This window comes from Macrotis lagotis, chromosome 1 (genome assembly GCF_037893015.1).
Source record: "Macrotis lagotis isolate mMagLag1 chromosome 1, bilby.v1.9.chrom.fasta, whole genome shotgun sequence".
Taxonomy (NCBI): Eukaryota; Metazoa; Chordata; class Mammalia; order Peramelemorphia; family Peramelidae; genus Macrotis; species Macrotis lagotis.
This window is the reverse complement of record NC_133658.1, coordinates 450,553,602-450,569,204: the sequence shown is the minus strand read 5'-3', so window position 1 is coordinate 450,569,204 and position 15,603 is coordinate 450,553,602. Positions and strand designations below refer to the sequence as shown.

The 15,603-nt window shown below is 33.8% G+C and overlaps 1 protein-coding gene across 1 annotated transcript in view; it reads left to right on the top strand.

The window, feature by feature from the left end:
- The window catches only part of PYGL (glycogen phosphorylase L), a 48,421-nt gene that overhangs the window by 5,069 nt on the left and 27,749 nt on the right, over positions 1–15,603 (top strand). Inside the window, exons 2-3 of the mRNA XM_074213466.1 lie at positions 4,150–4,251; positions 9,550–9,628. Of these exons, the coding sequence (XP_074069567.1) occupies positions 4,150–4,251; positions 9,550–9,628 (181 nt within the window). The remainder of the gene's footprint in view (positions 1–4,149; positions 4,252–9,549; positions 9,629–15,603) is intronic.

The window sequence follows — 15,603 nt, the reverse complement described above, 5'->3', positions numbered from 1 at the left end:
ATAAAATTTATAGTTCAGTAGAATATTTTAAATCACCTACTTCTGAGGTTGCAGAGCAGGGGAAAAAACAACAATATAAAATCATGTATAAGGAGTACTCACAAATGCTAAAATTGTACTTTGAACCTCATTGGTATCCAGATTTGTAACAAATATAGATAGTATAATATTAAGATAGAATAATTTTAAGGCAAGGGTTGTCTAGGTTAAAGGCATAGCTAACAAATGCAATATCAGGAAGTAAATACTTGATTTGTTAGCAGTTAATAGGAAAATAAGAATATTTGAATATTGGATTAAAATTGTCCTGACTAACTCAATTCAGGAAAAATAAATTTTGATTAGCACCAAAATATCTTCTCTTATATGCATTATAGAAATACAGCAAGAACCTTGCACTGCTAACATAATTTTAAAGATCAAAATCATACTTCTTTTGAAAATAAATGACCAAGAGAACAAAGGTCATAATACAATAGTCTAATACAAGATTACCTTCTGTGCAGTATGTACAAAGAAACAAACTGTGGCCTGGTTGGGCATTTGAGTTATAACTGTAAAGTTATTGTGTGAGAAACTAAATTCTAAAACATTTACATTGTAAAATTAAGATGGAGACATACCAGATCCAGAAAACAGTAGACATGGCCTCATTATTAGTCAGATCATGACAACCGTATGACAACAAGAACATAACACTGAAGTAACTGGAGAAGCAAAACTAGTTTCTGTGACTGATATGAACTAGATACATTTGAAATGAGAATTAGCACTTGATTCAGAGGAAATTTGACCAAGGAGCCAGTATTGAGAATTAAATGAGAGAATTGTACCCAAGTTCTCAAGAAAAAGTTCAGAAAATATTGGAGAGATTTGAAATAGAAACTGAAAAAAGACCCAATGAACAATATAACTAGATTTAAAAAATCTGAAAAAAGATATCTCATATTAAGCAAAAATGGAAATTTAGGTGAGACAAACACACATGTTCACACAAAAAATTGAAATGTTCAATTTTTAATTTTTTTTTTAGTTTTTTTGCAAGGCAGTGGGGTTAAGTGGCCTGCCCAAGGCCACACAGCTAGGTAATTATTAATTGTCTGAGGCCGGATTTGAACTCAGGTACTTCTGACTATCCACTGTGCCACCTAGCTCCCCACCCCACATTCTTAAAGAAGACCATGACATCAGGGAGGTTATGCCATGACATGCAAGTGAGTTGGATTTAAATGAAAGGGTTCTGTGCAAAATAACCAGTCTTACTTTCTCCTCCAGATCATCTGTATCCAGTAGTCAGATAGCAAAAGCATCTATCCTTTCTGCTACGTTGATCTCATATTGTAAAAGAAGTATTTACTTGTGAAGCTAGAACTTATTTATTGCTGGATTATATGTAATGTTGTTTTGTGACTATCTTGCATATGAACTGCATATTTTACTATGTAATGGGTTATTATGATTGCAATTGTTTATTTTATTGCTATCTTTTGGAAAGGTATATGCAAAGTTATGCATAGGTGTTACTATATTATAATATAATCATAATGATTATTAGTGTGTCAGGGACAATATTATGTATTAGGAATACAAATACATGGAGTGGCTAGGTGGTGCAGTGGATAGAGTACCGACCCTGGAGTCAGGAGTGCCTGAGTTCAAATCCGGCCTCAGACACTTAATAATTACCTAGCTGTGCGGCCTTGGGCAGGCCACTTAACCACATTGCCTTGCAAAAAACTACAAAAAACAAAAAAAGGAATACAAACACAAACAAAAAAGGGGAAATAAGGAGGATCTATAAGCAGCATGGTGAGGACATGATCAGGATATGGTGTCAAAGCCTGGACCTCAGTAAGATAATGTGAAAGCTTACAGGTTTGGAGGCGTAGGTGATAGTACTTGGTCCACAGTAAAGAAGACCTGAGTTCAAATAATGCCTTAGACATTTATTAGCTGTGGGACCCTGGGCAACTTATTTATTAATCTCTGTTTGCCTTCTTGGTGAACCAGTTCAACTTTATACTGTTTTCTTCCCTCAAGTTCATTGTGCTGTGTGTGGCCTTGGGCAAGCCACTTAACCCCATTTGCCTTGCAAAAACCTAAAAACAAATTTTGTGCTGCCAAATCCCAGCCTTGGATTATCCTAAGCATTCCCTGCCTTTACTTCTGTTCATGGATTAATGAATGAAGCTGAAAAAAACCAGTGACTGTACTAAATGAACATACCACAAATTTGTGCAAAATTGTATTTTGCAAAATTATATTTCATTAGGAAAAAAACTGACCATTCACTTGTGAGCTTCATATGCTCTCTTGTCCCTTCCATCACTCTGACTTTTGCAACTATCTCATCCTGCCTTTTGTTTGCCAAGGCAAACTCCTCTATATGCACAAACAATTCTATTCCTTCCGGTCTTTTCTAACAGACCATTTGATCACTCCCACTCTTTCACAAAATTTTGGTCTCTTCCTGTCTGCTTGCTATTTCCCTGCTACACAGTTATACCCAGCTTGGCGCCATCCTCAAAATAAGCCTTACTTGATCCATTCATGCCATTAGGTAATCTAATATTTCTTCCCCTTTTTTGCCTAACTCCTTGAGACTACTTTTTTTATCTAATTTTTTTTTTAGGTTTTTGCAAGGCAAATGGGGTTAAGTGGCTTGCCCAAGGCCACACAGCTAGGTAATTATTAAGTGTCTAAGATCAGATTTGAACCCAAGTACTCCTGACTCCAAGGCCACTGCTTTATCCACTATGCCACCTAGCCACCCCCATTTAATTCTTCTTAACTCTCTACAATCTATCATTTGACTAAAACTCTTCCCTCCAAAGTTGCTAATAATCTAATTGTGACATCTAATGACCTTTTGTTTAGTCTTCAACTATCTTGACTTTTCAGCTTATGACACTGTTATTGAGTGTACTTCTCTCAACATGGCAGAAATGTTATTAATTGAACTTGAAATATAGCACACATGTATTAGGCTAGAGAACTCTCTGGCCACACCATTTTTATCATCATCACCATCACCATCATTATCATCATCATCATTATTTGATATGTACATAAATTGTGCTGAGCACTGTGCTGGGCAGTAAGAAAACAAGAAAGGTGAGATAAAAATATCTCTTACCAAACAGACTGCACCTCTTTAACCTGAACCTAAGTGAACAATCCTGCTACTATTGGTAGTAGATTTGTAAGTTCAAGACTTCAGGAGCTCAACCTCAGTTGACACCAAGTGACAACAGAAGAAACTTCATAGAGAGCAGTAATATCAAATTTGAATAAAAAGGAGGGCTACTGTTCAATATGAGTTGCACGTGAGTGCTGTGCCTCATGGGGTGAATTTGGAATTGTAACTCATCATTGTATTTATCAGACTTCTTCAGTCTTTTCAAAGATTTTTATCTTTACAATGTTTTTAATCACATAAATTATTTTCCTATTAGTTTTCTTTTAGGAATGAGGTCTTTGATAAGGATTCAACAAAAGGATTTCAAAAGAAATTTTATTGTATTGATGAGTTTTCTGTGCAGATTTCAGTGTAGGATATTGTTATAATAGATTTTCTTAATATTTTATAACACCGAAATTACCTTGTCTTCAGTAAAGGAGAAATAACTCTCCCCTCTCTCCAAATTAAAACATAATGCTGTTGTCAAAATGATTTCATTCAAAAGAACAATAACAACAACAAAACAAGCAACAATAACACATTTAGAGTGTGTTTTAAAATCCATAAAATGTTTTTCAATTGCTCTGTAAATAAATATTTATTAAGTTGTTACTATGTGCTAGGCACTGTGCCAAGGGCTTGACTACGGGGGAGGGAACCCTCTCAGTCCTCAGAGAGCTTACAATCTACAGTGAGAGCCAACAAGCAAATATATATATATATATATATATATATGGAAATTATATATTTCAAGAGAGTACAAGCATTACTATTTCCCAATTTTAACTGACTCCCAAAAGGAGTACAAAGATTGCATAGATATTATAGAAGTTTCAGGAGATTGGTCAATTTTATTCAATTGAAAGTCTTATGTGTACATGCATTAAGAAACAATATTTCCCCTTTTGTTAATGATTCAGCATTTTTCTGAATTTTACTAGGAAAATCAATATTTTTCTTTATTTCAGAGAGTTTATTATCTGTCCTTGGAATTTTACATGGGACGTACTTTACAGAACACCATGATCAACCTTGGTCTGCAAAATGCTTGTGATGAAGCAATTTATCAGGTAAATCTATACTTTTTTTAATCACTTTTGTAAGGAGTAACCTTAATTTTTTTTTTAGGAGAGAAAAATAAGGACCAAGAAATATATACTTTTATTTGTGTTGGGGACCTTTGGTGAGGAAAAGCCCTCCAATAAATAATTTCACTAATTTATAACCTTAGAGTATTCCTAGGGGGCATCAAGAGGTTGTGTGACTTTGCCATAGTTACACAACTAGTATGTGTCAAAAAAGATACTTGAATCCAAGGTTTCCTGACAGCAGCACAAAACTCTCCCTGTACTCCCTTTCAACTCTTGCTTCTTGGCATGACATGGTTTAATAATTGTATTTTTGTTGATTAATATTTCAAAACAGAAATGTAATCAATTAATCACCTCTTGTTTAAGTAACAGAAACAAATAGAATCATAACATACTTTCTGAGATTTTTCTTATGAAATTAAAAAAAAAACTTTTCCTCTTATAGTTTCAAGGTCATCTATTGTACCTTGGGGCATTGCCAGTCATCTTGACTTTTTTTTTTTTGCCACTGGACTTTGAAGACTCTGGAAGGAAAGGGTGAAGCTGATGACTGTATAATTCTATTTCACTGAAATCTAGTTCATGCTCTAGTCAATAAATTACCCTCATGATGTCTTTGGTCCTCTTTGAGAACAAAGGATAAACAATGAAAATATTTTAAAACTAAAGTTAACATTTGGAAAAACTTTTTTTGGAAACATTTATTTTTTTATAACCTTAAATACTACTTTTCCCTTATTTTTTTGGAGAATTGAACAATATTGCTCTTTTGTTGGAGCACCTGAAGTTTTATTTTTCAAAATAGAGAAAGGATAAAATAAATTCCCTTGTGACTTTCTCTCTTGAGTCAATCCATCCTATTATTTAACGAGGTATGTAATAAGCTTCTTTAAAGAAAGACTGAGTTCCAGAACCTTATAAACCAGTTTCTTTTAACTTCTGAATATTATTTATCTTCCAGTCTTATGGAAGCATGAAGAAATCTTCATATAGTTCTCAAACTCATTGGACATGATTAGTGAGATACAGTTTTGTGTAAAGACTGGTGTAATTTCATGTGTAGCAATATTCAATTCCCTACCCTTCCTTTTACATTGCTTCCAGTTTGTTTATGGAAATCTATTGCCATTAAAACATATCAATTTTCAAATGGATTAGTTTATAATATTCACTAAGTATAAAATCTTTGCAACATTTTTTAATGCTTTATGAAGCAAAGCCAAATTCTTGTCAATTATTTAGCAATTTAATTGAATGAAATAAATAACTGAATGAAATAAATGATTGAATGAAATAAAAACCAGGAAAGCTCATCTATATAGATTTGTTTTTGAACTTAATATTATGCTTAATTTAATTAATCATTTATAAAAAATTCTAACAAATTTATTAATTTATTATGCTTTGAATTATTTTTCAATTGTATTATTAGTTTCTTAAAGCATAATTTTTCTTTTTTCCTTCAGTTCCAAATTTCATCTCTCTTTTTACCTGACCTCCTCCCAATGAGAAGACAAAAAATTCTGAAACTTGTTACAAATACATATCATGATACGGGGGCAACCAGATGTCATAGAGATTGCCAGTCCTGAAGTAAGAAAGATTTTAGTTCAAATCTGACTTCAGGCACTTACTTAGTTGTATAACTTTGGGCAAGTCACTAAACCTTATTTGCCTGTTTCCTTGTCTGTAAAAATACAGTGAAGGAAATGACAAATCATTCTAGTATTTTTGCCAAGAAAGCACCAAATGGGGTCTCAGAATCAGACAGGACTGAAACAACTGAACAACAAGAAATTACTCATGCAAAGCATATTATCACATTAGCTATATTCTCTCCCCCCCCCAAAAAAAAGGCAAGAAAAAAGAAATAAATGCTTCATTCATCACTCTGAGCACATCTTTCTGAAATTCTCCATCAGGAAACTCATGTTTCATCATGGTAGGCCATGGTGTTGATCAGTTGTAGTCTTTCAAAGTTTATCTTTACAATATTTATATTATTGTGGGGATTGTTCTAGTTTTGTTCACTTCACTTTACCTCCATTCATATGGATTGCCCCAGGTTTTTCTCAAATTATACTTTTAATCATTTTCTATAGCCCAATAATATTTCATGGCATTTTATGTATTACAGATTTTAGCTATTCCACAATTCATAAGCATTGCCTTCCTTTCCAAATCTTTATCAACACAAAGAGAGCTCTTATAATTATTTCTGTACATATAGGTTCTTTCCCTCTTAATTTTATCTCTTTGGGATTTAACCCTAAATGAAGCAGTTTAATAGCCTTGAGGAAATACTTCCAAATTGCCTTCCTAAGCAAGTTCATAGCTCCACAATAATAATACATTAGTGTTCCTATTTTCTCATATTTCCTCCAGTATTTGTCATTTTTTTCTTTTTTGTCTTCTTAGCCAATATAATAGATATGAAGTGGTTCTTCAGGGTGGTTTTCATTAGTATTTCTCTAATAGTTATTCAGAGCATTTTTTCATATTGTTAGTGATAACTTTAATTTCTTCCTCTAAATCCTATTCATGCCCTTCGTCTATTTATCAATTGGAGAATGGCTCTTATTCTAATAAATTTAGCTAGTCCTCTATATATATTTTAGAAATGAGACCTTTACAGAAACTTACTACAAAAAATTCCCCCCAAATGTCTTGCTTTTAAAAAAAAATGTGTTAATTTTATTAGTATACAAAAACATTTAAATTTTATATAATCACAATTAACCATTTTTATCCCCTATGAACCTCTCTTATCTGTTGTTTGGCTATGAAATTACTTGTCAGATCTACAGCTAGTAGATTTACCAAGTATTTATGTTATTTAGTTACTTTAGCTAAAGATAAATATGGGTTTATTTTATATCCTGCTACTTTGCTAAAGTTGTTCATTGTTTCAGATAGTTTTTTCAGTTGATTTTCTAGGGTTCTCTAAGAATGCCATCATATCATCTGCAAAGAGGAAAGTTTTGCTTCTTCATTGTCTAAATTCCTTCAATTTCTTTTTCTTACCTTATTACTAAAACTAATTGGGATGGTATTGAAAATAATAATTTGGATAAAACTATCATTTTTATTATGTTGTACCTACTTAGCCATGAATAATATTTCCCCAATTATGTAAATTTAACTTTATTTGTTTAAAAGTTTTGTTAATTTGTTTATGTAACTCCTAGGCCTGTTTACTACCATATATTTTGTACTGTCTAGAGTTATTTTAAATGGAGTATCTTTTACTATCTCTTCTTGTAGGTGTTTATTTCAAAGTTACAAAATTTTGAAAGTATTATATTCTTCACATTAAGTTAATTTGCAAAAATAAGAAAATGAAGACTTTAAGATTGTTTTGCTGAAGTTAGTCAAATATTTCAAAAATTAGTAATGAAACAGTAAGGCATTAGGATCTTATAGTTTCTGTGCTTGTGATTTAATTGTATGACTCTTGATATGTTCTACTATTGGGTATAATTCGCAAAAGTCTCACTTTTCCCTTTTCATGCCTTCACGAAAGATTCACTTGATGAGTTTGTAGATGCATGAAAGGTATATAATTTGGTAGTAACTAATTTTCTCAGATATCTTTAAAAAATAATGTTTCAAATTTTTTCCTTTTATATGCTCGTTTTCAGATACTTTGTGAATTGTTTCCTCAATTCACTTAAAAATTCTGTTAAAGGACAATTTTCATAGTCTTCAGTTAGATGATAATTAATATTAACTGAATCCAAAAGTGATAACTTCACTGACTTTGATAGTGAAAAGTTTATTAAAATCATGTTATTTTGTTTATAATCTTACTTCCTCTTTTCATCTTTGCATGCATTCAGATTGACTTCATTTTGTGAGGTCTTTAATCAAGCTTTCTGTAAGACTGGTTATTCTTTTCACTTAATTTCACCATTTTATGAGATGATATAGAGCGTAATGTCCCAAAACCATTATCCATACAATTTTACATGCAATTATATATTCTAAACTATTATTGCCTTTTATTGTGCCTCTCCATTTGGTAAGATCAAATATTGCTGGCTGAGGCAATATCTTGCATCTTTTGATTGTTTAATTATGAAAGTTATATCTAGTACAGTCTAATTCTACTCTAAATGACTATCATATACAGGTACAAGGTTTCTATGCATTCTATAAGCTTTTGCTTCTCCAAATTCTTACTTGTCAGTCATATTTTTTCTTTCCATTGAAATTACAAAGTATTAAAGAATAATGTGCAATTCTTTAAGCATCTTAATGTGTTCTTAGAATTTCTTTACACCCAGAACTTCTGCAACTGAGAGATTTGTGTTAGAAAAGTCCTAGGAAATTTGGATATATAATAAGCAAATTTTACCAATTCCTTTATCTCTCAGTGGAGAATTCATGAATATATTATCTAGAAGTCAAGGATGCATTTCAAATTACTCTGTTTCCCATTTTTTCCCTATATTTTACAGATCCCTATAATCTACTTTAGCAACCAGTTTTTTTTTCCCTTGGTGAGAATCAGGTTTAAATATTAGTTCATCTCATTGATCCATTCATTTATCCATTTACATTATTAAGACAAACCATGAAGTTATTAGCTGTACTGCCCTTGGCAAAGAAAGGATTACAATAGATATCCAGATAATAAAAGACTTACATAAAACTAGATTTCAAGCTTGTGATCTGTTTTCCAAACACCTTATCTTGAATCTATATATGTTTCGATAATCCATGTAGAAGATCCATAACAGTGACATTGGAATTCCAAAACTTTGAATTTGGGCATTCAGCTGCCTGGGAATCCCCATTTCACCTATACCTCAGGGTCAAAAACTTATATTCCATAGTAAGGAAAGGTAGGCATGTTTGAAATTCCTCTCAATTTGTGGTTCAGGGAACATATACCTAAGGATTCTTGTTTAAATCAGAACAGTACCCTATCATATGAATTTACTCATTTTCTATCATATGAACAGGATTGCCCCTTAAATATAGAGTGATTATGAGAAGCTCCTCTTTAGGCTAATCATTGTGTGACTTCATGCTTTTTGATAATTTTCTTGATTATATAAAGCAGACTAATGTCGGATGTATACTGGGCTTTTAAAGACTGTACTCCTATAGACATCATTGTGTCTAAAGTAGCCTGAAGATTTCAATGGAAAAGCAAAATGCTTAAATTGTTACTGAATTCTTGCCTTAGCCTTGCATTTGTCCCTTGTTTTTATCTCTGACATGACATAGCATTTGAGTCAGTACTTAATCTCATTTTTCTTTCATTTTCAGCTTGGATTAGATATCGAGGAGCTAGAAGAAATTGAAGAAGATGCAGGGCTTGGTAATGGAGGTCTTGGAAGGCTTGCTGGTAAGTGACAATGAATAGAAATTTGATGTCAGATCTTTATAATAGTTTATGAAATTGGAGTATTGCTGCCTTTGCAAATTAATTCCATGCATAACAGTATTTTTTGACATTTTTCAACATTCATCCACATACATCTGCATATCATCATGCACATCAATATTAAAGAAACTACTTTATTCATCTTTAGGCAGAGTGAAGCTTTAAACTCAGTAACTATGTCTAATTTTATTATAAAAAAGAATAATTTGGGGGCAGAGCCAAGATGGCGACGTGAAGGTAGCATTCCCTGACAACTCTGACCCCCCAACCCCCCAAAAAACAAACAAAAGCCAAAATTTAGAGGGGCAGAACCCACAGAAAGACTGAGTGATATGTTTTCCCAGTCCAAGATAACTTAGAACCTCCACAGGAAAGGTATGCTTCACCAAGCCTGGGGTGGGGGAAAAAAGCCACTGCGCAGCCCAGGCCAGCTCAGCAAAGCCCAGTCCAGCCCAGCTCAGAGATCACCAGCACCAGTTTGAAGGGGAGAGGAGAGAACTCTGCTGTACCTGGGTGAGTGTGGAGTGAGGAGCACCGACCACAGAACCTGCAGCGAGAATCTGGAGAAAGCATCCTGCACCTCCAGAGAAGGTAAGGGAAGTCTGCAGAGATCTCTCTGCTCTCCCTGGGGCAGGACTCTGCTGTTTGCCTACTCTCAGACTCAGGGTGCAGTTTAGGTTTCCTTACTAAGATAGCTGGATCCCGCCTTATAGCCTCAGGGCAGAGGGCAATGCTGTGGTCATCTACATATCAAAGCACGGGCTGGAGAGCTTAAGACCTTGGAAAGAAGGATCTGACTATAGAGAATTACTTCAGTCCTATGGAAGAGCAAAACACATACTCTGATGAAGATGAAATCAAAGCTTCTGTATCCAAAACCTCCAAGAGAAATAGAAAATGGTCTCAGACTGTGGATGAGCTCAAAAAAAAGACTTTGAAAAACAATTCAGGGAGGTGGAGGAAAAATTGGGAGGAGAAATGAGAGCAATGTGGAAAAATCATGAAAACCAAATCAAAAGTTTGGTGAAAGAAATACAAAAAAATACTGAAGAAAATAATATGTTAAAAACCAGTTTAGGCCTAATGGAAAAAGCAAAACAAAAGGCAAATGAGGAGAAGAATGCCTTAAAAAGCAGAATTGGCCAACTGGAAAAGGAGATTAAAAGCTCTCTGAAGAAAATAACTCCTTCAAATGCAAAATGAAACTAAAGGAAGCTGATGACTTTGCAAGAAATCAGGAAGAAATAAAACTCTTCCAAAAAAGCCAAAAATTAGAAGAAAATGTGAAATATCTCATTGGAAAAACAACTGACCTTGAAAACAGATCCAGAAGAAATAATTTGAAAATTATTGAACTATCTGAAATCCATGACCAGGAAAAGAGCCTAAACTTCATTTTTCAAGAAAATTTTAGAAATTGCCCTGAGATCCTAGAAGCTGAGGGTAAAATAGAAATTGTGAGAATTCACCGGTCACCCCCTGAAAGGGATCCCAAAAGAAAAACTTCCAGGAATATTATAGCCAAATTCCAAAACTCCCAAATCAAAGAGAAAATTCTAAAAGCTTCCAGAAACAGACAATTCAACTACTGAGGCTCCATAGTCAGGATTACACAGGATCTGGCAGCATCTACATTAAGGGCTCTTAGGGATTGGAATATGATATTCCAGAAGGCAAAAGATCTTGGTTTACAACCGAGAATCAATTACCCAGCAAAACTGAACATCCTCTTTCAGGGGAAAAGATGGATTTTCAATGAAACAGGGGACTTTCAAACTTTCCTAATGAGAAGACCATAGCTGAACAGAAAGTTTGATCTCCAAGTACAGGACTCTGGTGAGCCATAGAGGGAGTGGAAGAAAGGGACTAACTATGAGGAACTTGATGATGTTGAACTGTTTGTATTCTTGCATGGGAAGAAGATATTGATAACTCATATGAACTTTCTCATTTATAAGAGTGGTTAGAAGGAGCATATGTAGACAGGACATGGGAAGGAGTGGAATATAATGGTATGATGTGGTAAAGGGATGGAGTCAAAGGGTGATGGGGGGAAAGGACTGGCAGGAAAAGGAGATGAAGAAGCTGAGAGATTTCACAAAAGAGTCAATAAAAAGGCTTTTTCAATGGAGGGGAGGAGGGAAGGAAAGGGGGAATGAGTGAGCCTCCATTATCATTGGAAATGGCTCAGGGAGGAAATGGCATACACACTTAATAGGGTGAGGAAATCTGTCTTGCCCTGGAGAAGGATGGGAGGAAAGGGATGGGATGAGAGGAAATGGGGGGAGGGAAGGGGGGAATAGGTGACAGAAGAGAGGAAAGATCAAGGGAGAGGGTACTCAGATGCAACATGCTTTTGGACAGGGCCAGGATGAAAGGAGAGAGAAAGACAGAATAAATGAGAGTGGGGAGGAATAGAGTAGAGGTACAGTTAGTGATAGCAACTGAGGGAAAAATATTGAAGCAAATCCTCTGGTGAATTTATGATAAAGAAAGCAACTCACTCCAGAGACAGAGCCGTTGGAATCTGAACACAGACTGAAGTACAATTTTTTTTTCTCTCTCTCTATTCTTGAAGTTTCCCATCTTCTTGGGGGGGAGGGGGTTTATGTTTATTCTTATGTTTACACTTATAACATTCATTTTACATCATTGCATGGCATGGAAACAATGTAGACACTGCCAGACAGCCTGGGGAGGGAGGGAGGGTGGGGGGGGGGGGCGGGAATTGTAGAATTCAGAGCCTTGAAAAAAATGATGGGTACAATTTACTATTGTATATAATTGGAAAACAAATAAAATGTTTAAAAAATAAAAATAAAAAATAAAAAGAATAATTCTTAACAACAAATATTGGAGAAGGAAATTTGTACAAAAAGACATAGCTTAAAAACATCCTATTAACAATATACTATATTCCTCGAGGTTGAGGTCACTACTAATATAGTTTTGCTGTATATTTTTGCCTGTAGCTAACTTAACTTCTCTTAGAATTTGTATGCTTTTCCACTTGGTACATACTTGTTTTTATTATTTTATTATCTATGGTACCATTTAGCAAGGTGTAGTTTCCTTTCTTATCTCTTTTAATTGTCTTTTTTTTTGTTTTTGCTTTATCTGAGATAAGGATTGCTACCCTTTTTTGACTTTTTTTTTTTTTACTTTAGTGGAAGTGTAATATATTCTGATTCAGTCTTTACCATTACTCTGTATATATTTCTCTGCTTCAAATGGGTTTCTTGTAAACAATGTTGTAGAATTTGGGGTTTTAATCCACTCTGCTTTCTCCTTCCATTTTATGGGAGACTTCATTCTATTTATACACAGTTATGATTATTACCTCTGTATTTCCCTCCATACTATTTTTTCCTCCATTTTTTACTTTACTCTCTTCTTTCACCCTATTACTTCCTCACTAATATTTTGCTTTTGACCACACCTTCTTAATCTACCTTCTATTTTCACAATTCCCTTTTTTTCTTTCCCCTTTCCCTCTTACTTCTGCTCTCCCTTCTATTAGTCCCTTCATTCCTTTTCTTTTCCCTTTCTCCCAATTTCCTATGAAGTAAGATAAATTTCTAAACCCAATTGTGATTGTATGTCATTTCTTCTTTGAGTCAAAACCTATGAGAGGATTCAATCACACCCTCCTTTCTTTCCTTCTACTATAATAGATCTTTTGTGCCTCTTCATGTGATATGATTTACCCTATTTTGTCTCTCCCTTCTCTTAGTACAATTCTTTTTTCATGCCTTAATTGGTTTTTTAACTTTAGCTCATCAAAATCAACTTATACCCACACACTCTTTCTAAGTATTCTCCTAACTGTCCTAATAGAAATACAGTTCTAAAGCATTTCAAGTGTTATCCTCCCATATAAGATTGTAAATAGTTTAATCTTATTGAATAGCATCTTGGGTTTTTTTTTCCTTTTCTGTTTACCTTTTACATTTGAAGGTTGTAACTTTCTGTTCAGCTCTAGTCTTTTAATGACAAAAGTATCTCCTTTACCTTTTTTGATATCATATTCCAGGTCCTCTGATCCTTTAATGTTGAAGCTGTTAAGTCCTAAGTAATTCTGACTATGACTCTTTGGTATTTGAATTGTTTCTTTCTAGTTACTTCCAGTATTTTCTCCTTGATCTGATAATTTTGCAATTTGGCTACAATTTTCCTTGGAGTTTTTATTTTGGAATGTCTTTAACAGGAGGTGACTAGTGGATTCTTTCAAGGGCTAGTTTACCCTCTTGTTCTAGAATATTAAGACAGTTTTCCTTGATAATTTCTTGAAAATATTGTCCAGATTTTTTTTTAACACTGCTTTCAGGTGACCCAATAATACTTAAATTATCTCTTCTGGATCTATTTTTTTCTCTTTTCTAGTTCAGAAGTTTGTCCTATGAGGTATTGTACACTTTTTAAAATTTTTCTAGTCTTTTGATTTTGTTTGATAGATTCCTGATATCTTATTAGCTTACACTTGACCAATTCTAATTTTTAAGTATGTATTCTCTTCAGTTAGTTTTTATATCTCCTTTTTCATTTGATCAACTCTATTTCCTTCTTTTTACCCTAGCTACTTCACAGTTATTTATTAACTAGCAAAACAATCTTAATTACATCAGTGCTTGGAAATTGTTTGCAAGTAGTCAGTCACTGAGATAACAGATGACAGAAAGGAAGAGAAGAAGAAAAAAAGAGAGTTTGGTTGGAGAATTTGCACATTGAATTGAGCTGGTGCATCCATAACATCAGAGAAAGTGCTGAGCATTATGAGCAGGGCAGAATTAAAGTAACTCAAAGGAAACGTTAGATACTTGGGTTTATAGACATCCCAGCTGTGGTAGGACATTTTTAGCCCCTCCTGGTCTGATCATCCACAGTCTGAAACACTGTGTCTCACATATAGTGTTATCATTTTGGTTTTCCTTCCAAAAGGAAGGGCAAGAATCAGCCATACCCATATCTTCTAAGTATAATCTCCAACTGTATTCAATGCTTTAATTCTCCTAAGAGAAATATAATTCTCAAGAGTTGTATTACAAGTGTTATCTTCCCTTGTAGGGTAGTATATAATTTAATATTCCTGACTAACATTTTTTTCCCCTTTCCATTTACCTTTTTATGCATCATTTGTGTCTTGAATTCCATGATTGAATTCTCTGTTCAATTCTGGTCTTTTTATCAGGAAAATTGGAAGTCTTCTATTTCATTGAGCATCCATCTTTTCTGCTGACAGAATATGCTTAATTTTGCAGAGTAGTAATTTTTTTAATGCAATCCAAGGTTTTATCCTCTGAAATATCATATTCCAGGCCCTCAGCTTCTTTAATGTTGAAACTCAGTCCTGTGTAATTCTGTGTAAAAAATTCTTTGTATTTGAATTTCTTCTTTTTAGCTTATGGCAGCATTTTCTCCTTTATTTGAGAATTCTGAAATTTGGCTATAACAGTTCTTGGAGTTTTTATCCTGGGGTGTCTTTCTGGAAGTGTTCTGTGTATTCTTTCAAGGGCTGTTTTGTCTCCTTGATCTAATATATTGAAATAGTTTTCCCTGATAACTTCCTGAAGGATATTTTCGGGGGTTCCTTTTTTTGATCTAGGCTTTCAAGTAGACCAATAATTCCATAAATTATCTCTCTTGGATCTATTTTCCAGATCGTTTGTTTTTTCTAAAAGGTACTTTGTTTTTTTCAATTTTTTCAGCCCTTTAATTTTCTTTGATGGAATCTTGGTATCTCATAGATTCTAGGATTTTATTTTCGTCAGTAAACATTTCTGTTTCCTTTTCCAGTTGGTTAAGTTTACTTTTTACTTTACTTTCCAGTTGATCAATTTGAATTTTAGATGAGTTGTTTCCTTTTCCAGTTGGTTGATTTTATTTTGTGAAGAGTTACATTCTTTTTTCAAATGGTTATTTTTGTTTTTAAAGGAGTT